This window comes from Lates calcarifer, linkage group LG13 (genome assembly GCF_001640805.2).
Source record: "Lates calcarifer isolate ASB-BC8 linkage group LG13, TLL_Latcal_v3, whole genome shotgun sequence".
NCBI classification, from domain to species: Eukaryota; Metazoa; Chordata; class Actinopteri; family Centropomidae; genus Lates; species Lates calcarifer.
In genome coordinates, this window is record NC_066845.1 from 23,915,499 (window position 1) to 23,941,829 (window position 26,331).

A 26,331-nucleotide genomic window follows, 5' to 3' on the forward strand; every position below is an offset into this window, starting at 1 on the left:
GTCCATAATGGACATGGACACTTTGCGGGATTGCAGTATCCACCTGTATCTGACATTACCACAGCCCATTTGACCATGAGTGTATGGGCTAGCTCTTATGGCTTTTATTTATTTATTTTTTCATCTTATATGTTTCAAACCAGGCTGATATATTTGACATCCTCCATTTTCATAAAAGGTCAAATTTCTCACTGAGTCGGTAAAAACAACAGGAGAATTAAAATCACCCTAGATCCTCTAGACTGGTAAACCCAGTCCAAGCAAGACTTTAGCAGCAGTTTTAACCAACACATGGAGTTAAACTTAGTGTCATTAACAACCTAGCTACAGCTGATAAAATTAGCCAGTGATAACCTTCATTTCAGCAGAAAAGAAACAAGACGTCTTACTCTGTCTAACATCAAGGACTTAATTTAGATGCTAAATCTGCATGTCATGTTTTATAAATGCAGACAAAAAGACAATTTTTGAAAGTCATTATATTTTCTTGTATTGCTTGTATGATCCAAAACAGAAAGATACTCCGTTAACATTGCTTTACTGTAGAGAAGCAGCAAGTGCTCACATCTCCAGTCAGTGTTTGTCTTCTTCATAAATGATTCATTGATTTTCAAAATTGCCGTCAGTTAATTTCCATCAATTGGACATCTTTCTTTGAAGACAGTTCCCTGTCGTTACTTTCATTTGTCCCCTGCCGTGAAGTCGGGGAAACGACTGTAACTCAGCCTTAGTGGCTCAGCCTCAGTCTGTTCATCCATCTGTCTGTTTGCCTAGAATTCTCAATTAATCCAATTACTGATGTCCAAGCACCTGTACAGTAGTAACTGGATTTAATGAGACTTAATGAGACTTGATGTTTTTCATTGCCCATTTGCAGCGTCTTGATGGTGTGAGGGTGTGACATGCGAGTTTGTTTCTTTTTTACCCTAAAATTGTACCATTTGCCTCGTCTGTTTATTCACCTCAAACAGTATCAGTTGTACAGGCATTAGTTGTAAGCTTGCTGGGAATTCAGCACTGCCTGTGTATATGGTAATGTACTGTATGCCTGTGTGTGTTTGTGTGTTATCTCAGCCTCTGACTTTTCTCAGTTCTTTCTATGGTTTCCCTCCAATGTCTCTCTTCTCAGCTCTGTATGTTTATGAGGCAGATTCATAAATCTCTGGGATAACTGCAGATTTCTTTGTATCCATGTTCAGCCTGCATAGATGTGTCTTTGCCTCATTTGTCTTGGGGAAATTTGCATTAATTCAAACAAGGAGTTTGACATTTTAGATATCAAACAAGGAGTTGGAGGAGGTCGTCCTTCAGGAGCTATAGATGGAGGCAGAGAGGTCAGATAAGTCACAGGAGAAATAATTACTCCAGGATGTAGGTAATGAAATATATTGCCTGTTCTTTTGTAACTCGCTGTAATTCAAGGCAAGTGATATTAGGTGATTCATAACATACAAAAGACCTTTCTCCCTTTGTCTGCAACAGGCTTACAAAATGATTCAATTAAATACAAATAGCCAATTAAAATACTTAACATGTAATTTTCTTCTTTTTCCCCCCATTAAATATCTTTATGGTTGTTAAAATCATATTATTCCAAGTTGTCTGACAGGGTTATATGTTCTGTATTTTATTGTTGGCTTGTTCTAACTCTTTATTAAATTTCCACTCTTATTTTTCATAACTGCAATATAATGCAATCCACTAACAAAACACCAAAAGTAAGGATTTTCAAATGTTGCATCAACACCTCGTTGTAAATAGAAATAAGAAATAAGCTTCACCCATCACCTTAAACCCAAATAAAGCCAGTCTACTTAACCCACACTGACACTGACACTGACCTGAACCTGAAATAAAAACTCAATACTCAATAAAAAGCAATTTATTAAAAAATTAAATATGAACTATAGTCACCAAGGTTGTTGGCAGCCTCTCCTGCTCTTTTCCTCACATTGGCAGTCTGCATTTCCTGTCGTGTGCGTGTGATTACGTGGTATGTTTATGTATTAAAGCTGTGGCCTTTACTCGTTTTAGCCTTTCATGACAGGAGCCTTGTTTTGCATTTGCACCCTCTCCCAGTTAAGGAATGAATAATATCTTTGTTTGTTGGACATTATTAATGTATGCATAAACATTGGTCTAAATACACTGCTCTGGGCTGGTTATATGTAAAAATGTTCCTTGCTTTTGGTAAATACGCCGTTTGTGGAGAACAGTGGGCAGGCCTGCTCACGGTGGTTGTTTCTCAAAGATTAACTGCGTGGCAAGTCTCAGTGGTCAGGGGGAAAATAAGGATGCCCAAGGTCACACAACGGACAATATCAGAGAGCCTCTGATACATGGGACACGCAGACTAGTGCCGGTCAAAAATAAACAAACTACTCCTTTCTATGAATCAGGTTTTCCCTGGTATGTACTGCTCCAGGAAATAATGTTGTTTGCACTCAAAGTTTGACTCTGACAAAAGGTTTCACCTTCCCACCTGCGACAACCGCGAGCTGGATCAGCTAGCTGTAGCTGTGTGCACTCATCACTCAGATCTTTCAGTACTAAAAATCAGTTTATTTGAGCTTTCGAGTCTCAGCAGATTTGTTCATGTGCCAGCATCAGACAGTTGCCTCAGCAGCATGTTAGCCTATTAGCCTGTAGACCTTGGAGAGACCAAGCCTTGCTGTGGGTTGGTTAAATTACAGGACTTTTGTGTGTGTGTTAGGCTTAAGAATTGTTTTGCATTTTGATTCAAATTCTTATATCCAGGTTACATTTTATTTCTGCTGCTGTCTGGGTACAGCTGTTTGAGTTGCCAGAATTATCACTGTTAGTTAAGTTCACACCACCCCTTATCAGTTTATCAGCTTTATGTAGCCTGCTGCTGAATATCTTTGGAGGATGATGATACACTCTTATGTCCTATACTCAAAAAACTCAATACTGAGTATATACCAAGGGGAAAAAAACACTCCAACGTCCTGGAACTAAAGCAGACACCGAGATGATGAACAAGGAGACCGAATGGTGAAATGAACTGGGAAGCACATCTGTCCTTCATGAGTCATGATGTTCCCAACGTCAACTTTTGGTGTCTCTAGCCGCCTCCACCACACGAACAGTACACTCTGTACAGACTCTAATGGTTTTCTTGTCTTTTCCTCTGCCAAAGCTGTCAGGTCATTCCATCAAATCCGTTTTTGTCAGTTGAATCATGAGTTTAATTCCCAGAAAACTTTGATTTTTTTTCACCCACCGTCCATGCTGCTCTTTCCACAGAAAATGAGCAGGTGGAAATCATACTCATTTTAGATGATGCATGGAGGAAATACTATATATATTGGATACTTTAGGGCAGCAGAACAGGCTGTAAACACAGCGGCCAAATCCAGGAGTAGCAAGCTGGAGTAATTCACGACAGTCAGTCAGGCCCTACTGACAGGTACATTGTGAATGGGCTTTGAACTAGTTACAGAAAAGTAAACAATAATTATTATTATTGAACAAAAATGCAGTGTAAATATACACATTCATTGGTGAATATTGGGCTTATTAGGCGCACTAGAAAAGCAACTCGAAGGGATAACAATGTTGCTCCATGTCTTATGGGTGCATTATTTGCTAACACGTCAGCAGAAATAACTCAATAAGATGGTAACAAGAGTTTGTCCACCCCTAATCGCCAATATCCAATTAATTTCACTGCAATACAAGTAAACAAAACAGGCAAAAAACCTAGAGAAACATAAGCTGTTGTTGAACAAGCGTGGAAAAAAACGTTTTATCTTACTTTCTAGCTGCTTCAGTGGAAATATTCAGATATGCAGGGAACATTAACTCAACAGCAACTCAGTCACATCTGTTCATTAACTGCAAAGACTACAAAACAGTACATTGCTGGAAAAGTAAGATATCAACCTTTTTATACCTTAAAATTTTCTTTGTCAACAATTCATGATTTCTGACAATATATGAAAATAATTCGGGTGCATTTCTTGCATCAGTTAACCCATTTGAGATCCTGTTTCATTAGTGTGTGAACTCGCCAGATGAAATATCCTGATCATTTTTTGGTTTTGAGACGGACACGTCAGAGACATGCCTCCCGCTGCCAACCAGTGGTCTTTTCCCCACAGCACCGTCATTTCTTACTTCCTCTACCATGTCACACAAACCACTGAAACAATGGCGAATAATGAGAGTGGAGCGGTGCACTCTCACCCCCTGCCTCCCTCTGCTTTCATGAGTCCCACTTCAACAGGAGACGCTCAGTGGAAACAGACGTAAACCGTGCCCAAATTGTGAAGGAGGTGAATTTGTGGGCCCCCATACAGAGTTAGAACTAGGTCATTTTGCCTTGTCTGATCGTTTTACACATCACCTTGTAAAGAGAAGATGAAAAAGACTACCACCCAAGCATTAGTCATCTCCTTAAGCTGCTGCACTGTGCATTTTCTCTCCTACAGTATAACACGTCCACAAATTATGTCGACAAGGCAATTAAACTCAGATTTTGTTGTGTCAGAAACTCTTTGTGAGCTTGTGTGTGTGATGGGGTTGAGTAAGTGTATTTTCAAGCTGTGCCACAACAATAGTGTTTCCTCTGACTGCCCCTGCTGCACACGTGGACTGTGCTACGAGGCAGAACAGTGAACATAACAATCCCCTTAGAGACTTTGTCATGGTGTATTTATGGGAACAATCTGGTTGCCACCTATAAACACTTGAATGGAAGTTGCTGAATCAATATAGTGATAAGTGATAGGGCACTGCACAAAACTAAAGTTGCAGACACTGATGTTTTATGCCATACCAAATGGCTGATTAATTTCTCTTTATTAATTAACTAATTTATTGTTAAGAGTCTGAAAATAGTGACAGATATCACCACAGTCAAAGGACATGTCTCTGAGGAACGACCGGAGGTCTCGGGTCTGTGTCAATGTGTCCAGTACCAGATGGATGTGATTGAACCCAAGTGAATGTGGCATCAGCTCTGATCAAGCGGTGCATCCCTCACTGTGGGAGAAAACTGTGTCGAGGCGAGAGGGAGAGAGAGAACTCTGAACTTCACAGCTCACCAGAGCTGAAGTCTAATTATCCTCGGGTCTATTTGGGTCGTGTCTGAGTGTCCTCCGGTCCCCCTTGGATTGGGTCTCTCTCCTTTTTTTTTTTTTGTCTTGAAAATTAATTTATGCATGTCTAGTTTTCCACAGGTCCATTTCGGGTTGGGTCTAAAGTTTTGGACCTGTGAAGACCTCTAGTCCAATTCCCAAAGATATTCAAATTAGAGCAATTTAAAACAGAGAAAAACAGTGAATCCTCACAGCTGAAGCTGCTTTTTTTTGTTCTTGCTTGATACAAATCAGTTATATCACAAAAAGCTCCTTCCTGTTTGGATATTAAATGCTTAAATTCTCCACTTTTTTCACCAGCTGTTCTCCACCTTTGTCTGTTTGGTGCAGAACAGGTTGTGTACACTGGGTTTATCAGATGTTACAGGCTGAAAACAGCTGCATGGTTGATGAGAGCACTGAAGCTGAACCATACAGTAAACAACCCTGTCTCCTACAAATTACCTTTATTTGTTAAAACATTGTTATCCAAATTATGTTGTGGTGGCAAACCTAATAGCGTCATTTCTGAACTGCTTCATTTCTTCACTTCCTGACCTCAGTCTGTGGTTAGGTTTAGGCAACCAAAGTACTCAAGTACTCTGTCGCAAGTCACTGTGAACTTTTCTGAACTAAACCAGACCATGATCTTTCCCTAACCTTAACCAAGTGCTGTGGAAGTCTTAAAGATAATCATTTAATAATTTTATAATACTGCAGACACATTCATTCTACATGTGGAATGGATTCACTGAATTATTTATCATTTAGTAGGTTTCTGTCAATAGGTACTCGTTTGGCTAATGATGCTTGTTAACCATCTAAATTGTCCAATTAATTTGTGTGACTGCACTGGCAGACACCATTCATTTGGAGTTAAATCAGCCTCCTTGGAGGGTAAATTTACTTCACTTAGTCCTTGAGTAATTCTAATTACCCTCAGGAAGTTGCTAAAATCAACAAAAGACTGGACTAAATCCTGGAAACCATGTCTGAAAATTAGCTTGGTTTAGGTTTTAACTCCTTCTCGCATGTCTATTGTTGTTTTCCCATGCGGGGCACTTAGCGATTATCCCCACATAGCAGCAGCACCATTTTTAAACTATTCTATCAGCCAGTGACCTTTTAATTTGTAGAGTAATGATAAATAGGTTCAAGTGGTGATTTTTATCCGGAATTATTATCAGTCAGTGTCACTGTTATAAATGTCTTAAGAAAAGACTGAAGGTGAAGTTCTGTCTGCCCAGTGACACCTGAATATTTCACTCTTTGTGTGGCATATTTTTTGGACAGAAGATACTGGTACTGTCTTGTTCTGAGCTGTAAGGAGTTAAATGAACCATGAACAGTGGGGATCCTGAAAGAAATGACGTATCTCACTTATCAGGACCCTGCTTTCTTCCCATTGGCTCGTGGACCCAGGGTCCCGAGACATGAGGTCCACAGTTCAAACCTCTTGGCTGGCCTCGCTGGCCTCACACCAGTTCTTGCCAAGTCTGTCTTTGGAGGCATTTTGACGTCAGTCTGGCTTCACTTTGATAAAAGTTCCTTCCAAGGAAACACCTCCCCAGCAACTCTACTGCCTCAGACAGCCGCACCGAACAACAACAAGCTTTTTCCAGTGTTGTGTAGATGTGCAGACAAGTTGAAAACAGGGAGTGCCCGTTCTGTTTAGGAGTTAAATTCAGTGACATGAGGATGTTCCTGGTCACTGAGTCTTTGTGGGGGCCGCTGCTGCTGCCAGGGCTGCATCAAATCCTCTGCTGCTGAGGGTCGTTGAAATTCACAGACTGTCAGAGGCTCTGCTGGTTCTGTTTCCTTAGAAACAGCAGAGGGATGGTGGGAATCAAGGAATGCAGGACACCAGTGGTTGCATTCCCATGTGCTGAGAAATCCTTTAATTACTTTATTTAGTGGGAAAAACAGCAAAATAATATTGAGAAACTTCACCTGCTGTGGCTCAGAGTCAGAAACATTTTTTAGCAAGTAGCTTCACATAGGGAAAGACAAAGCAGCAGCAGGAAAATGTACTATGATATAACAGATCAAGTTTAGTTTTACTTTTACAGGTAACAAATAGATGATTTATCATAGAGGAAAACAGGAGTAGTGCTTGTGGAATAGTGCCTCTCTCCCGAAAACAAGTAAATAAAATCCAAGACAAAAAAACGGGAAAAAAAATAAAATAAAAAAGGAATAAAATAAGAAATACAAAACTCCCAGATTCCAGTGAGCTGAGATGGAGATTATAGGTGATGGAGACAACTCATCGCATTTCAGATTTGGGCACTTTGGATAATGGGTTAATGACTGCTATTTGAGATTCACTTGCTATACAATTGATCTAAAGCGGCAGTGCAGACAAAAGAGATGCCCAATGGCACAAATCTGGGGTTCTTTGATTCCTTTTACATACATATAGATAAAGCAGAGAGAACTGAAACGAGCACATGTATCTGAGACTCGATTTCAGTCGTCTTTGTAAATTAACCTGGTAGCTGGCAGCATATGCTCTTATTTTGAAATTGTACATTTTCTTTTGTGTTCAGTTGTCATAGTTGAGATGAAATGAGATGAACTATCAATCAAACAACACGGGGTGGAAAATATTTCAGCTGTAAATGACTGGGCTGGATGTGCCTCAGAATTTATATTATGCTGTCAATTCTCATTAGATCCACTGTTTTTTTTTATGTAAGCTTGCAGAGTCCAACATTTACATTTATATATTTTTATATATATTTTATTATGTTTTTAGTGTCCACTGTTGAGTCTATGGGTGAACTTTACTGTCCCCAAAAGGGAAATTTGTCTTTCAGCGAGGCAAAAGTTGAGAAAATGATCTTATCACAGGGTCCCACAGGGTCCGTTCAACAGCTGCTCTGGAGCTGTCTATCATATCACATGATCTTTTAAATTGTATTTTATTTTATTTTATTTTCTCTGTGGACTGTCAAAGCTTCTTGTACTTGTTGGCTTTAAAGCTGAGTTCATTCTTGACCTTGGAAACATCAGTTGAGAAATCGGTCTCTTTACAACGTCCATCCAGTAGCTTTTCGGTGGCAGACTGAGGCTGTGCGGTTGACATCCACTGCAATACCAATAGCTGTCTGTAAAAATACAAAGTGAGCAAAGACTGTGTTGAAAAATTTGGAAAAAGCTGCTAAGTTGACCCTGAGCTAAGATTATTTATTCAAAAAAAGTTGTTTTTTCTGACTCAAAGTGACTTCAACTCCTTGCACTTTGCATGTTGCTCAGCTTTTTACTCAGCAGACAACAAATGTTCAGTCTCTAAAGGCACCATCAGAAGCGCTTGTTGGATGGTCAAACAGCCCCCACTCAACTATTTCAGTCAATTTTATCTATACAGCTGAGTGCAGCACTGTGAAGTCCCTGCAGGAGAGACTGCCTGAGTCATATACATGGCTCAAATATTTTCACAGGTAGCTTCAGAGTGCCTCTGAGGTCTCTGAGAATCTTGGCATTTCTAGTGACCTTTGAAAGATTGCTTTCTGATGCTGTGAACCACAAACCTGCTGTGATCTGCAGTGCTCAAACTGAAACCCAGGATACTGATTAAAAGTCTGATTTTAAATGTTGAGTGTTTTTAATAATCTCTTCTGTGTTTCCTAGAACTTTACCTCAACCTGACCCCGTGGTAGAGTAGAACAATGGAAGAAATACCAAACAGAAAGTATATGATGAATATAATATAAGCCTGTGTTTGTGCAGTGTTAGGCTCATGACCAAAGAGACTGATTTTTGATACTAAAAATGGTGCTAAAATCCTACTTTAATTAAAAGCCCGCCTCTCCTGAATAGGTGAATATGTTTGATCCTTGCAGATTTGGTCTCTAATCATTTCCTCTCCATTCATATGCATATTGCGACACACTACAGTCACCCATGTGCCCTCAATTTAATTGTTTTCCTCTCGTTCCGAACAAACCTATTTAGCAGAGTTCATGCTTACGTAAGACTCGCAGAAAACAAACAATGGTCTCCGCTCGGGAGGAGGGAGCGGGGGACTCCCATTCAGAATATGACAACCATGTTTTAAATTATGTCAAATCCCAGCGCTCCCCTCCCTCTGCTGGAATGTCTCCTTTAGCACAGAGGAATTTTATTGCCCTACCTTCCCTCTGTTGTGGTGTCACTGGGGGACAAAAACCCGGCGCTGACCCCATGGGGGCATCTGCTCGGCTCGCCACCTAGATGCACATTGTGACTCTGGCATAACTTCGCTGTTAGACGTCACAAGTCATTGTGTCGGGGCGTTTTTGTGTCTCAGGACAAAGCGTGAAAGAGAGAAAAGAAAACAATCCAGATGCCTCCCCTGAAATGGCTCAGCTTGCCCCCTTTTATAATGCAAGTGAGGGTCAGCTTTGTTCCAACGCAGTGATAGTTGTCGTTTTAGAGAAACCAACTTTCAAAGCACATACCTATGTCTTGTAATTAGGTTAGCTGTTCCCCTCTGTCTGGACCTGCTGATGGCTCTGTCCTCTCTTGGGGATTATTTTCACTTGGCAAAATTATACAAATTAGAATCACTTGTGGGAGCTACGTATTCATCATCTTTGACTGAGTACCAGTTGCCCAAACCCGAGGCACGCATAGCCTGTAATTAAAGACTTTTGAAACAATGGGTTTTCACCACAAGTATAATTTTTGTTTTTCTTGTCTGCTTTTTGTAAATATCTGACAAAATCGTTTGCTCCAGTGACAGAATACAAGAAGCCGAAGAGGACTCGTCGTCTTTCAATAAATCTCCAGATGTCTTTTGTGGCCTCTTTTAACACTTTTATGTAAGCAGTGACATAGGAGGTCCATTACAAAATACTCAGCGAACTGTACTCAAAGTATCAAAAGTAGAAGTGCTTCTTCCACCAAAAAATGTCCCATGTGACTGATACACAGTATGTCGCTAACTGTTAACTGGACAGTTACTTTATTGTGATTGATCCCAGGAAGTGGTTGAGAAAAACCTCAGTGAGAGCATCTTCCATGTGCACCAGAGCAGTTACAGCAGATGTAATTATTTTACTTTCAGTCAGACAATTATTCAACCACTTTAAACTATTACTAAGACCACAAGCAAGCTCCACAGTGTTACGTCAGTCCCTGTCAACATACACATAAGGATAATTACCATTCATTTGAATATATAAATCATCCCATCTCAGTCTCATCTTACATTATTATGTATGTCATGATTAGATTGTTAACACAGTGGGGTATTTTAGTCCACCGGTTTCCAATCTAGGGGTCAGGCCCTCTGAAAGGTCATAAAATAAATCTGAGGGGTGTTGAGATGATTAATGCGTTAGGAGGAAAGGATTATTTTTAGCAATATTATTTTGAGTTTCACAGTTTTTTCACATTCAAATTGAAACTGTGCATAAAAACAGGTGGTGTGAAACACACCTACAGACATCTGGACTGCTTCACACTATATGCTTCTTTTATGTAACAGATCAAAAGTAAAACAGGGTGGAAATGATTGGTTTGATCTTCAACAACGTAAAATATTGATCTGCAAAATAACTAGTACCTACAGCTGTCAGATACATGTGAAAGTACATTATAGAGTAGAGGTGTAAAGCATCATAAAATACTTATGTACAGCATTTAAGTTAATGTACTGTTAATGTATTTAAGTTAAGTTACTTCTCACCAGTGAATACTGTATAAGTGAGAAATGAGGAGGTTCACAAGAGAAGGAAAGGAGTTTTGTAGGAACAGCATGAAAAACAGGAAATAGAGGAGACCTGCTGTTTGTTTTATGCCCATATAAAATGTAATGACACAGTGATCCTATGACACTTTTTTAACAGTGAAACAATGCTGGAGTAATTTCATTTGTCCCGCTCAGAGGAGTCATAGAAGCGTATGTTTTGCTTGAGTGACAGACATTAAGTGAAAGGGGAGTTGTTGCCACACTTGTGTAAGCAGAAAACATCTGTTCTCCAAAGCGATATCCCTTCCCAAAAAACCTACATGAAATAGAAACAATAAAATCTTTCCCTGTAACCTCTTGAGTAAAAAATGTTTTATCACAGTATCTGCATAGAAATCCAATTTTGCCGCACAGGCCTGCTTTCAATTTGCTGCGTGCGATTCACTGCCAATTGTAACAGCAACTTATTTGTCTGGCTCTGTGGTTGCAAAGAAGACCAGATGTTGGACTCTGAGGCCAGATGAAGGAAGTCTGAGGGTCTGAGGGTCTGAGGGTCTGTGTCTCTGCAGCGGGTCAGGGATGAACAGGATGTTGATAAACTAACAAACCAGGAAACCTTGACTCCATACAAAAAAATATCACTCTTTCTTTTCTCCAGCTGCCTTCATCTCTTCATTATTTCCTTTTTCCCCCCTTCTCACCTCACTTCCTAGTCTACACTGGCCCCTCAATTATTTTCCCCTCATCTTGCCTCTACCCAACCTCGTCACCTAGTTTCTCTCACCTTTCTCTGCCTGTGTATCTGTTCCTCTCCCACGGCGGTGAAGCCATGAGGCGTACAGATGTGCCAGTTAATCAGGTTTCCTTATCTGCCGGCGGCTCATCTACAGTCTGGCCAAGCTGAGCCAGGGTCTCGGAGCAGATTCAATCACAGACATAAACACGCGCGAACAACAGCAGCGATGACGGCGGGCCAGTTATTTGTGCTCTTTCTTATCAGGTCATTTAATGAATCCTGCAACAGAACGAGAAGGCGGCTTCTTGTCGTCACAGCGCAGACAGAGGGAGGGAGAGGAAAGAGAGAGTGCAAGAGCGAGGAAAATGAACAGAATGTCTTGACACAGACCTCTAACGGCCCTTTCGTTGTGCCCAATAAAAGCAGTGATATATGATCATGTGTCTTCCATGTGTGACGCAGACTCCATCACTCTGACAGTTCATTCTCACAGCACAAAACCCAGAGGAGGGAAAACTCCAAACTTGGAAATGAATGTGCTGCGTTTTCTTGTTTTGTTTTGTTTTTTTCTTCAGGTGAACAGGTGACAGAACATGTGACAGAATTATTCTTATTTTAGCACATCAAAAGAAAAAGTGGCAGTTTATAGGCATGATATGAGTTTCGTTTTGACATCATTATATCTTAATGTAAAGCATGTGCAAGTTACACGTGGAAATAAAGTTGAATTTATGCTTTCAGAGCTGTATTTAAGGGGCAGATCCGAGTCAAAGTGAAAGTCTTTCACCTGCCTGTTTGCTGACCATTAGCGTGACACAGCATTTGAGTCTTTTGGTCCAACCCGTGGTCCGTGTCACCTTTCACACCTGCTGTTTTAGTCCAGACTAAACTGAAAGGTCAGAAGGTCTGGACCAAGCAAGGTAGGTGTGAAAGCATCAGAAGTCAAGTCCCAAGTCCTCATCTTTGTGACTTAAAAACCACTTAACACTACGTGATTTTGGACTCTCCCATTCAGCAGGTCTTAGATGGCTTAGATAGCTTTGGACATCATGTTCAGTGTGACCACTGCTATGACCCACATCCACCCACCAACCATTCAGCATTAGAGGTGTTTACTACATATACAAACGATTCTCTCTCAACAAATTTTTAAAGTGAACTGTGAACTCTGCTCAATCTGTGGCAGCTGTGGCACAGATGGATGACACAAAGTAATTACATGCTGTATTCATCATACAATTTGACACGCCTCAAAACTGTCATCATATAGTCTAACACAGATTGCAGTGAAGATTTTTTTTTATTAGATCTATCTTGCACAAGGTTACATGGAAATAACCTGCACAGTTGCTGTTGTTACACAGTGTCTAGGGGCCAAAAATCCACATCAAGTCCACGTCTGATGTCTTAAGTCTACAGCTCTGGTTATATGTAATCTAAACATCTAAAACACCTTTGACTTTTCAACCCAACACAGCCCACCTTTAACTTGGATATCCAGGTTTCAGCACCGACCGGGAGGCAGCTCAGTTGTTGGACAGTTTTTGAAATTGTCATCTCTACAGATCCAACAGTCAGGACAGATCCATTCCCACTTGCGTTCTTGAAATATATCCAGTGGGTGGTAAAATTAAATTGTGCATGGCTGCTCTATCCATGCACACATGGAGCTGTTGTCCTTTATCACCAGCTTTGGAAGAGCTTCCTTTTTATTGCTTTGTCTTGTTCTCAAAACTTTTTCTTTTGTGGTTTGTACACTCAACTAACGTAAAAAAATTAACTACTTAACAATGGTCTCTGGTGTGTGAAAAAACAAACTCCCTGAAAGACAGTTGTATAATGAGGTCTGATTAGAGGATAAAAATCCCATAATTATCATTCACTTGTCTGGTTCTTTTACTTTAAGGCAAAAGCATTGTATTTTCTCATGCACAGGTAAATTTTGAGTGTTTTGACAACACGTCCTCTTTCAGGCAAGTGGAAAGAAAAATACACATTTCAGTTTTTATTTTATTACACTTTGTCTGGTTGAATCTGTAGATTTTTCCTAAATTCACCAGAAGTTGATTTAAAAAAAAAAAAAAAAGAAGCAAAATCAGAAATCCCCTCTGACTCAAATACCTCAAAAAAATAACACAAGAATTTTAAACCTGGCTTTTGTGTTCAAATTTCTGTTCTGGAGATTTATGCACATGAGTACATATTATAGTTTGGTAATACTTCATTAGCATATTTAAACATAGCATTTCAGAAAACATGTAATACAAAAAATAATTGTGTTGTTCTGAGTAAGGCCTCTAACATTTGAACAAAGTCACCTCTCTGCTCAGCAACACCAACATCAGCAAATTATATTTCAATCTATCTTCCAGAGTTAAGAAATCAACAAGATTTCCTTCGAGGGGAGGTCTGACGGCGAGATATAAAATCTGCTGCCACACTTTGGGCCAATGCCCCCAAGTTATTGACAGTGAGTGGCAAAGTTCAGCCTCAGATCAGAATTGAGCATCAACACAAGCAGCCAACAGAGAGATCAAAGGCCAGAATGCCTTGAAAATATAAGAACAAGCCTTTGAGGTATTATTACTCTATCTTTACGCCTCCCACAGGGGTTAGGCGGACATCAGGTCAGCTGGTCAGCTGCAGGTGTGGCGATATATTTTGCTCAAGGATACTGTACTATACCTAAGTACAATTTTTATTTTACTCTACTTGCACTTTATGTTCCATTTTATGCTGCTTTATACCTCACTTTTTACTCCACTACATTTATTTGACAACTGTAGCTTCTAGTTACTTTTCGGATTAAGATGTTGCATCTGAATCTGGTTTTACATTTTCAGACCTCAAGAGACAACTTTGAGCTAATTATTCATTTATTTAGATCTGTTTACTCACATTTTTAAAGACAGCAGGGAAACATGAGACATTTTATAAGAGAAATTTATTCGTCTTAACTTAAGAGGTCAAATTAGCCAATAATTCTCAACAAAGCAAAGACTAGAAGGAAAAAATGAGTATAGATTTGTGTTTTTTTCCTTCTTATCACTTAATCACCCCTCAGATTTATCATGTGACCCCTTGAAGGGACCCTGACCCCTAGCTTGGAAACCACCAGTCTATGTATATAAAGTACTTGAAACAACAACCGCCACCTTTTCTGCAGAGCAAGTGCTTTTACTTTTAATATTTTAAGCACATTTTGCAGATTGCAGATTATACTTATGTACTTAAAGGGGCTTAATGCTGGACTTGTGTGCTTTTAGATGCTTTTAGGATCTGAAAACTTCCTCTCTGTAGAAATCAAGCTCGATTCCTCTCTACACTTTGCTGCTGCCATTTGAATTAGGTTTCTGGTTGGAGGTGTTTTAATAGCACACGTCCTGTTCACGTGAAACCATCAATATTTATGAGTGTCATTGCTATTCAGAAAGTGTGGGCCCGAACTATTTGCCTTCTTGTTAAGTCGACATTCAGTGCAGACATTTACGTTAACGTAATCCCCCAAAGTTTTACAGATCTGTCTGCTGCTCTGGCTGGAGGCATTCCCCCATTCACTCGCACTCAGTTTAATATTCAGTCACCCCACCTGAAGTCATGGCATTTCTGCCTGAGAGAGCTCCCCTGACATGGAGGAAGACAGAGGGAGACAGAGAAAGGAGTAGATGATGTGCAGTCAGTAATGAGGCTGGGCACAGTTCATATCATTGCAAATGATTGCTACGCCCCCTAACCTGATATTACATGCTGCTCTCACCCTCTGGGGCTTTTCAGTCAGCTGAGAGAGGAACTCTGCTGCTCTCACGAATGATTCGTTTTGAATGTATTCAGCTGGTAGAACATTTTAGCGGCATGAGAAATGAAGCTGAAGAGAAAATGTTCAAACAGTTAAAAAAACAAAAAACAAAAACACCTGTAAAGACACAAAAGCTACTTTTTCTTCACAAAAACTGAAATTTCAACCATGTTTGAAACTAATTTGAGTTATTACTAGTGTTTAACTCTTTGATCCAATAAAGATTCATTTGTATTTTATGTTGCATTTGTTGCCTTATATCACTAATATTAGTATTTGTTCCTTTTTCTCTATTCCTCATCAAGCAGTTGAGAGCCTCTCCTTGTTCTCCTGTCCCACCATGTGTTCAGATGAGGAAGGGTAGGCGTTATAATTATTATTATCCCCTGTTGGACAGTGTAGAGTGGAGTCCAACCAGTGGATTAAAGAACTCATTTCAAATATAGTCACATATGTTTATTGATTGATTTACTCTGTACAGATATTCAGAAAAGACAGATACTGTGGTTAGACAGACATTTTATTTAATATAGCTCATTTGTTTGGGCAGTTAAAACCTCATAGTAAAAGATGTAGACAGATAGTTACACTACATCTTAAATATTTATATTTATTTTTTTCATTTGTGCTTAGCCTTTGCCTTAATTTTATTACAGTATACTGTGTTGACTACTAACATGGATCATAAAGTAAGTTGTATCATGCATAGTTTTATACAGTGTTTGTACAGCAGTCCATAAACACTACATACACTTTCCATTCAGTATGTTTATACTTGCACCGTAAAACTGGCAACACTGTGTTGAAGCATTGTGTTGCAAATATAGAATAAACAATAGATGGTTTATTACACCGTAATGAAGTTGTAGAGATGGTGATGAACATATTTAAGGACACTTTTATCCTAGTGTACATGTGTTTTAGATGTTATTGTATCAATAATCGTCCTTAGCCGGTGTAAGATAACAAATCACAGCTGTGATCATATATAATGACTGCAGTGTCTAAATGATATGTTAATAGTTTTAAACCTACATGTGAATGGTTTGTTCGTGTGTTCAGTCAATAAATGCTTTCTAACCTGCTGTAAGGATTTGTTTCCACATATTTATTAGCATCCTATGTTATCCTGTACTGTCCTGGAATGAGCTTAGGGAGGTGGGATCCTCCTCCTCCTCCTCCTCCTCCTCCTCTGTCCCAGAAATACACAGAATACAGAAATATGTGCTTATGTATATTCCCAGTATCCTATCTCATCCTGTCCTGCCCTGGGATGAGGCTGGGGGGAGTTGGGACCTCCCTCCTCCTCCTCCTCCTCCTCCTGTCCCACCATGTGTTCAGGCTGGAGGAGAGGGAGGGAGTAACGTCACACAGGGCTGGTCTTGCCGTTTATTAGCCAGGGGAGCCAAGTGCCAGGTCGCGAGAGCTTCACACTGCAGCTCTGTCCGGCCAGCGGCAGAGGAGGGGATGTCCTATTAACTTCACCAAAAACTTTCTAGAAAAACTCAGTCAACAGCAAAACACTGACTGACTGACAAAAGTGTCGTAACTCGCCTAACTCCCGCTTTAATGAAACTTTAACTACTTTATGTCTTTTTATTTTTCTTTTTAAAACTAAAACAGAGGCACTGCCTACACATCCACTCTGATAAGTCTTGAATGAGCCGGGTCACGCTTGCGTAGAGAGTTTTTTTTTCCACCTTTATTTTAATTTCACGTTGGGATAAAGTTTTTCTTTATCATTTAAGACTCGTGATGGCTGTCCTGTCACTAGCGTTACTACTTGTAGGATTTGTGTTGACTTCAGCTGCCAAGGTAAGTGTCTGTATCGCTTCGGTGTTGCCTCATTTTACTCGCAAGTGTGCGCAATTTTTGCCTCTCAAACCGAGCCCGTTAATATTAAAGGGAATCCAGCTGTAAATCGGGAAAGTGGGCCGACTGCTCTGTCACAACTTTCACATTTTGGGCTGAGTAAAATGCGCACACTGCTTCCTCTGTGAGATACATATGTTGACACTGCACACGCATGAGTTTTTAGCCCGTTACATAAGACATGTAAAATAGAGGCATTTTTGTTAAAGTTTTACAAGCAGCTCAGCCTACAGTAAACTGCTGCAGGGCGGTAGTGTTGCTGCTTCTGGACATCTCAGGCTCTCAGATCATGATTTCCCTCTGGCTTGTACCGCATTTAACGACCTTCTCCCTCTCTTGCAGGCTGGTGAAGTAGATAGAGAGGGTAAGTCCTGTTTATTTCTTGTTGAACTTGATAATAATTAGATCTAAAGTTGCGAGAAAGTAGAGGAGATTTTCCTCCCAAGAAACTCAGGAGGACAACTTGGTGCACTGAGATCAAAGTGGGAGGGGAGTTTGTGTGTGTGTGAGGAGCTCTGTAATACCCCACCACCACCACCACCTCCTCTACCACCTCCACCATTCCCCCAACACACACACACACTTACATTACATGAGCAAACTGCTTCAAGGGCTTTGTTATACAGGAAAGAAAATTCCACTTCTAAATCCCGCACATCTGTTATCCATTCTGAGGTTAAGAAACAAGTGAGCTGCAACAGCGTCCACGTAGGATCCTTTTACACCCACCGTTATCTTCTGAACACCTCAAGGGCCCTCACACAGCAAGATGGCAGTTGGCGGTCGAGCACAGTCGGGCTGTAGTTGAGCGTTTGTGGTCACCCGTCGTTTGCAGTCTACTGCTGTTGGCTCTACTTGGTCATTATCAGCCTTGTAAAGCAGCTACTTCACCCATTTACTGTGGTTTCTGTTCATTATTCACCTCCATCTTTTCTTCCTCCGCGAGTTAAAGTCAGTGGGTCTCATGTACGAACCATTTCTTTGAGCAGATTTGTGGCGCGTACGAGTTATTTAAGGATGATTTCAAACATGGGGTTTGAATCAGTGGGTGAATTGGTAAATCAGTCAAAAGCTGAAGAAACCTATCTGCTCAAATATCAAATCACAACAAGCTTTGGTGCAAGACCAGTTCAGACCTCATGTCTCTCTGGCTAGCAGCTTGCACCTGTTGATTCTGCTCATCCATATCCCAATGTCCAAGGAGCCGCTTTGCTTCAGCTTTCAGAATTCGCGAGTTCTTCCCAATTTTTCCCACCAGAAACAAATTGCTCCAGAATAAGTTGGTTACTGGACTGGGACCACAGAATCTCAGTCTGCACCCAAATACGATTGGTGTTTGATACAACCTGACTAAACAAATTCCCAAGTCGTCCAAACCTGCACATTTTAACCAAAAAAATGAAAGAGGCCTTAATGTGAATAAATTTATGTTCAAGTTTTTTTGTTCCATGTTTCTGGGCATATTTTTGACATGACCGCTTATACAGCTGAGTAGTTGTTAAGAAAATTCTCTCAGCTGCTTCATGGTTTTTTAATGCAGGTTACTGTCCAGAGTAATGCTCTGTTTATAGCAGCTCACAGTGTAGCATCACACTGCAAAATGTTTCTCACCAATTTCATGTCAAATGATTCCCTCGCAATTCCTGCCATTGTACAGCGCTGCTCTGATGACAGCTGTATTAAAATTTTAAAAAGGTTTCAGTCTCTAAGATAACAGCTGACACTGCTATGTTATGCTATCGTCTGCTGATTTCCAACAGCAGGTGTTGAAGCTCCAAGGTATAGATTTCATTAATTTACTCCTTTGTAGCATTTTTTTAACCACTACAAATTGAGCAGAACAGGTAGCTTTATTTAGCAGAACTACAGTAAGTGTGCTTCTCAAGTGCTGGCTGGACGTCTAACAGTGTATGAAACCACTTTTTTTTGTTGTGGAATCAGGGTCAGACAATCCAGCAATCATGCCCATTTTACGTAATGATTGGCCAGGTGTGTAGAGGTTTGAAAGCGGACAGGTGTGAAAGCTGTTGTTTTAGGTTAGAAACACAGACTTGGTTTGTCCTCTCACGTAAGAACAGCACCTTCATTCATTCCGGTGGTTAGGTGATCGTTGTCTGAAGTCTTTGTGGTCTGTTGAAGTACTCAGGTTGAGGTGATGCATCACTCATAGATGACACCAGTTCCCTAAAAGCAGTTGGGTGTATCGGTGCTCTTGAGGTGCCTGAATGCTTTAACTGAAGTGCTTGTCAGATTGTTGAATAGGGTCTAATATCCAGCTCACCCGCTTTTTGAGGAAAGACTGTCCAAAAGTGTGCACCATTATCTCCTTTTGTTGATGTCACTGCATCTCCTCCCACTTTAGGCTCTCTTTGGAGCAGCTATGAACACATGCAAACTCGTTCATTTGAAGCATACTTAGCTCATGAGCAAATGACAGCCTGGTGTAATTATATTCACGGTGGAGTTGGTTAAAGTTTCTGTGGTGTTTCCAAGTTCACAAGTTTACAACTTGAGGCAATGCATCATCCAGTTTTTGTCAGTGAGGTCAGAATGGTGTGTCAGGTCCCAAAGATGAACAAACTGATGACAAGTCAAAGGAAAAACCAACACAAAGTGTCTTAGTAAGATGCTGGCCAATCGGGTGCACCCACAACAGATTCAGTGGCCCTTGATCTGGTGACTGGGGAAGGCCATCGTGTACAGGGTGTGCACCAGGTTGTCATCATTCATGTGGTGGTAAAGGCACTTTTCCTGATAGCTCCCATTAAGTGCTCTCTTTAGGCTCATATTTTGCTCTCTCTGTGGACAACTGGCCAAACAGATGTTTCACTGAGATATGTCTTCGCTGGTTTGTTAACATAAACTGTTCAAGCCATTTTAAAACCTCTACCAAAAATCTCAGGGTCTGGTGTCAGACCCTCACAATCCAAGAACGAGGGCGTCTTTGGAGAGCTGCCATTTTGCACCGATGTTCAACAATCATGCAGATGGAAAAATCCATCATAGCAGAGGCAGAGAGACTAATATCTCCTCTCGGAGTAGCAAAAAAATAGACCAGGGAGCTGTGCTGGTTGTAAGGCATGCCAGTTTTACTTTTGGTCTTAGTCTGCACACTGTCTCTGCAAAACAATGAACTGGGTACCTAATTAAAGTAGAAATATGTGGCTCCCAAGCATCTCAAAAGATACTATTTAAACCTTTTTATTTTAAAGTGCAGCAACAATTAAATCAGCACTTTCACTAAATCCATCTCTGATTAAAAACCCTCAATTATTTATGTTGTAATAAGCGGCCTAACATTCAAGCTCCATTTTAAATATGTGATTTACAGTGAGTGACTTCTGTAACCATTGAAAATGGAAAAATGAAAAATCCTCAACAGAAATGCTTTTAGCCTTGCCTTTTCACTTTGACAGAATACATCACTTTGAATAGACTGTGAGAAAAGTAAGTGTATTTCACCTTTGGTGACAGTGAAGGATGTGTGCCAGTGGGCCTCAAAGTGTCTGATGACTGGAGCATAAGTGCTGTCTGGCCTTGTTATTCACTGAATATATTTCATCGTTCATTCAAAATTGTTGGCAATTTTGGACCATTTGAGAAGAGCCACAGCTTCACAGTGACCTTGTAAACCTCCAACTATTGAGTTTTTTAGATTGTCAGCGACCGGTTGTACTCCTCAGAAAGTAAACTTTTATTCTTTTTTCTTTACACAAAATAAATGGCTTCCACTCCATGCTCCAATATTTACAGCTCAGGTCAGTAAATCTTACATTTTCCCTCAAGAGCAAATTTCCCACATGGCGCTGCAAACCAAAGCCCTTAAGGTCTATTCAAAGTAAATGTTCCTTTAAATGTCAGGCTCTCAGAAAATGTTCAGGTTTCAAACCCTCAACCGCACTGAAAAAATTAAATCAACAGCACTGAAGATGAATTTGAGGCAGAAAATCCTCTCTAAATTTGATCTAATGCCATTTCATTAGTTGGGGCTTTTGGGTTATTAGGTGTTAAAAGAATTTAAAGGCCTTGAAATAAATGTTTGATTCCAGTCAAATTCATTCATCTTCTTACTCTGCTACCCTCTTACGTGAACATGCTGTTATCTGTTAAAGTGTGGGCGGGCCTAATTTAGAAAATGTGATGTGTACTTCCCACGCACCAATCAGGAAGAGGCAATATTTGAAGCAGCTGATTTAAGGATTCTAACTTTAATAAAAGATAACTAAGGTTTTTCCCAAAATCTGTCTTTGATAGTTGCTTATTTTGTCAAACATATTTAATATTTTAGAGACAAGAGACAAGATTTGAAACCACATTTTTAGAGGTGAGGTGGAAATGCTTTGAAGGTCTGAATATACAGAAATGTGCACTTTCCTTTCTTCTGAGTAAGTAGGGGAAATGGCTCTTGAGATTAGACCCAGGCCTCCTGAGGATTAAGTAGTGAAACCTCGTTCTTGCAAATACACACTAATGAACTGAGCTAATTCTTGGCTTCTCTTTGACCTGTGGCGCTATAACTTTTTCATGCCTTAAAGATTTGTCACACCGACTTTCTCGCAAAAAGCAAGCTGTGGGAAAGTCTAATCTAAACTTACATCAGTCCTACACATGTTGCACAACCTTTTCAGGTGTCACGTTCAATATCAAAGAACTACCACTGTGTCATTCATGTTTACAGAGGGAGTAAAGTTGACATGATGTAACTGTGAGGTATTTGCTCTGTTTAAAAAAAGGCCTTTGATGTGTTTGCATGTTCAAAACCAGACACATGCATGCAGTGTGCTTTGGTTATGGAGTTATGACAGAGGAGCATTGTTTCCTATCTGTGTTAATCTGTTAAAGTCCGTGTGATCAAGCTGCTTCCAGCCCTCAGAGTTCAGTGTTTCATTTTTATCAGCATCCTCATCCAAATGGCTGTGGGATATTTGTATGTTTCTGCTCAAAAACTTGCCAAATGCATGTTTTTCTTTACATCACATGTCCAGAGCATGCACACTATGATTTGTAAAGCATGTCATTTCCCAAGACTTGTAATTTGAGTTTCACCATTGACACCTGTTTGAATGTCTTCTAGTCAAAACCTACAAGATAATTACAAGGTTTCAATATTCATGTTACATTTTTTTCCAACCAAAACCAACCAAAAGATTTTTTGAATGCGTCTGCCATTGCACACATTTGGAAAAGCAAACCAAGCTTGGGTGGAAATTTCCTATAAACTGCGAGTGTTTCAAGGCCCGCAGATTTTCCTAGTACAATTGAGTTGACCACAAATTTGCCAATGAACAAGAGCCCGAGGGTCGATAATGATAACCATCCAGTGTAGGATGCATATTTCTTTGTGCAAGGTATTTACTTTGGATGTGTTAAAGGCAGTAACGGCTTATCAAGAATTTCTGGAAGGGCGGGTTTCTTCTCTGCACTCTCTAACTGAAATGCTTCAGCCTGTAGTTGCATTGCCAGACCTAAAAGCATCATGCCTTAAAAGAGACACTGGCATCAGTCTTGATGAAATTCTTCTTGTGTTTATCGTAATGGAGAGCAAAGCCACCCATAGAACGATGACGGCATCTAAAAATCATAGCCCTTTCATTTATTTCAAAGACTACTGCAAGGCTTCCAGCAAACAAACCCAGGTACAACAGCCAGTCCTGGCTCAACCTTTGTGCAACTGCTGTCCAGCATCCACCATCCTGGTCATTTGTACACATGTAAGCTGAAATTTCAGGTAGAATGTGTGTAGCATTCTTCTAATTCTTCTATTAAGACAGAGAAGCAAACTGTTGGTGTCATAATCGCTTTCCAGCTATGTAAAATCCAAATCCTACCTCATGGGAAAATTAACTCTTGGGTAGCATCTTGGCATCTTGAAGTCTTCAAACTTCAGTAGTAACATGACCTAAAGCATAAGGCAAGACCGGATGCTAGATTCTCCTCGGGTTTTGGACTGTTGGTCTGATAAAACAAGCAATTTAGAGACATTACATCTATCTCTGGAACCTTTTGATGGTTATTTCTTTGTTTCATACCAAAATGTGTTACATAAAACAACAGATTGGCTGATAATAATAAATATTAGTTGACCTATGTAGTAGTATGTTGTTATTTTTTGAACTTCCTGCTACCTTAGAGTAAAACAAAGATCTCATTGTCATGTTGTTGTTTTACAGACCAGCTGAGGAGCCGCCTGAGGGAATATGGCCTGGTCACTCCCATCAGCACCGACTCTCATGGACACTACCTGTCACACCTGCTCTCGGCCACTCACAAACAGCGCGTCAAGAGGGAGGTGTTTTCTACTGGTGAAGGTGACCAGAAACTTTTCTTCAACATCACCGCCTTCGGGAAGGAGTTCCACCTCCGTCTGCGACCAAACAACAGGCTGGTGGCCCCAGGTGCGATGGTGGAGTGGCACGACGAGGTTCAAGGATTCGGGAATGTCAGCGTAAGCATGGGTGACGATGCCAGCTCAGGCGCCAACCAGACCGAAGCCAACAACGGGACCGAGAGGATACTGCGACGTGAGCTGCTAAAGACGGACTGCACCTTTATCGGTGACATCTCAGACGTCCCTGGGGCCTCGGTTGCTATTAACAACTGCGACGGATTGGTAAGTCCTCCTCAGCCATAAAGCTCCTTACTCCCCCCACAACCTTAAACCGTGGCTTTTCATTACAAAAGTGCCGTGACCTTATCAAGTGACACTAAGGGATTTTAGATGTCCGTAACTCCAAAGTTTAGCCTTTCTTTACGTCAGCACTCTGCATTTTTACAGCACATTGTTCTTGGAGATATTCTTCGGGCCGGCAAACGGAATAGCTTTTTGTACAGAAGTTTGTCACGGGTGAGTGCCCATCCATTGCACCCACAGACCCAATGGATTTTCCCCCCAACCTCTTCCCAACATAAAACACGAGTCTCCTTTGTGCTTCACAAAAGTCTGCAGTCCTATCCTCCCCATCACCCCTCATAAAACACTTGAACAGTAATTGGGAAATGACCTGGGCTAAAATCTCCTAGAGTAGACCAGCAAAAAATCTCTGCATTCAAGGAAAGACTCAAAAGGAAAGTCCTTCAGATGAATTCCTCTGCTGAAATCCTGCAGATGATTAAAAGCAACACAAAGGATGTATCCTATCTCTTTAAAAATATAAAGCTGATGTTATTTGTCCTCTTATTATAACAGTGGTTCTGCTGAGGGACTGACTGTGTAGCTGTGGTCAGATATTGCTTAAGTGTACTTTATTCCCTAAGAGGAAACAGGTGTTCTACTCCTTAACTGAATTTCTCTTGAACTGCGGTGTGTTTGTTTTTCCCAAAAGACAAGAGCTAGTCATAAAAACGTAAGAGTCAACTCATGTCTTGATCATTTTGGTGAATTTGATTCACAGTGAACAGACTGAGAAATCGGTGTGTCAGAGTAAAGCCTTCATTAAAGCTTTGAGCGTAATAGTTGTCTCATCTCAGCTTGTCAAACCATCAGTGTGACGTAAACAAAGAAGCGCGTGGCCAAGCATGATGTCAGTGATCAAAAATGCAGCCACAGGGTTGTTTCAGACTAAATTACACATACCAAGTTTATCACAATGAAAGAATGCATCACCCAGTGAAGCAGAGAGGATCTTTTCTGTATTTTTAGCCACACTGGTAGTGGAGCTCTAGTAATGCGATCTGTATGTTGGTCCACTACTTTGACCCAGACTAAAATATCTCAACGGCTATCGGATGGATTGCCACCAAAGTTTGCACAGGTATTCATGGTCCCCAGAGAATGAATCCTAATGACTTTAGTAATCCTGTGACTCTTTATGTCCTCTTCAGGCCTCATTTGTCACTTATCCAATGAACTGCAATCAATCAATATTTTGCACAATACTGTTTTTTTGACCAAATACCTGCAAAACTAGCGCCATTTATAATTAAAGGACCAGTGTGTTGGATTTAGTGACATCTAGCTGTGACAATGTAGATTGCAACCAGCAACCCGACAAAATGGTGTTAAATACAGTTGAATATTACATTTCTGAATAGATCCCTGTAAATGTTACACACTAATCCTTTAAGCTATGCTGTACTGTGTATGCTAACATGCTGAAATAAGATGATGAGTGTCAGTATTGTCAGTGTGATCATGTTGACGTTAGCATTTAGCATAAAGCACATATAGCATCGCAGAGCTGTTAACATGGCTGCTTTTGTCATCAGCCTGCCATTCAGTACCAGTAAAAGTGACACGAGATGATAGTGAAAAAGAGTGCCTCAGGCAATCACTGAATCACTGTGAAACATTAATGTAAAGCCTGGTGGTCTGCATTTTCTTAGAATACTGTGTGTGTGTCCTCTCAGGATTTGATTCTCAGCGGATGGCCAAAAGGTGCTCTGCAGGGGTTCACTTTATTCTCTCCACGTTAAAAGACTTGTAACAGGGCAGCACATGTTGAGACAGATTCTCGCAGGCAGCCTTGGGAGTGTGAGGTTTTGACAGTGTTGCTGGCCAGCAAAAACTGAAGCAAATGTGCAATACTGACCTCAGTTTTTCTCCCCCCCCTGTGGTGGGAGGAGATGTTCATAAAAAAATGGGCTGACTTCCCAGAAAAATGTCAACCTGTTGATTTACAGAGAAGCAAGCTGACAGGTATTGTTTTGTGTTTTGCATGAAATTTGAGTCAACCGTCACACAATGTCAGACAAACAAACAGTATTTCTTTGCGGATGAAGGTTAAAATCTTACAGTTAGGAAACTGAAAATAAGAGCTCTTGACGATAGAGGAAATTAAAATCTTTTTCTGCAACTTCTAACCCTCCTGCCACTGACAACGACTATAGTAATGATTATAATGTGTGCAGTCAACCACATAAATGCAGAGACATTTCAAACACACAAAGTGACTATTCAAGTAATTGTCATCTCCAGCTAATAAGAGCTACAGTAAATGCACCTTAAAGCCTTTATCTTAAATATATAATATTAAAAAGGTGTTTTCAAAGTTCAAAAAGGTGTTGCTAACTTGAGCTCTTCAGGAAGCTCTTTACATAATTTAGCCTAAAAGCCTAAAAGCCTAAAAGTAAAATTCACCTGAAAAAGCAAAACGACTGCTCTGACCTAAAACTAAATATAAAACCCAGAGTTAAGAGGCTCATTTAGATC

The 26,331-nt window shown here is 40.4% G+C and overlaps 1 protein-coding gene across 1 annotated transcript in view; it reads left to right on the plus strand.

Moving 5' to 3' along the window:
- The first annotated feature begins 16,713 nt into the window (after positions 1-16,713).
- The window catches only part of adamts3 (ADAM metallopeptidase with thrombospondin type 1 motif, 3), a 122,566-nt gene continuing 112,948 nt past the window's right edge, over positions 16,714-26,331 (plus strand). The window contains exons 1-3 of the mRNA XM_018669075.2: positions 16,714-17,126; positions 17,526-17,547; positions 23,354-23,793. Coding sequence (XP_018524591.1) covers positions 17,067-17,126; positions 17,526-17,547; positions 23,354-23,793 — 522 coding nt within the window. The 5' untranslated portion in view covers positions 16,714-17,066. The remainder of the gene's footprint in view (positions 17,127-17,525; positions 17,548-23,353; positions 23,794-26,331) is intronic.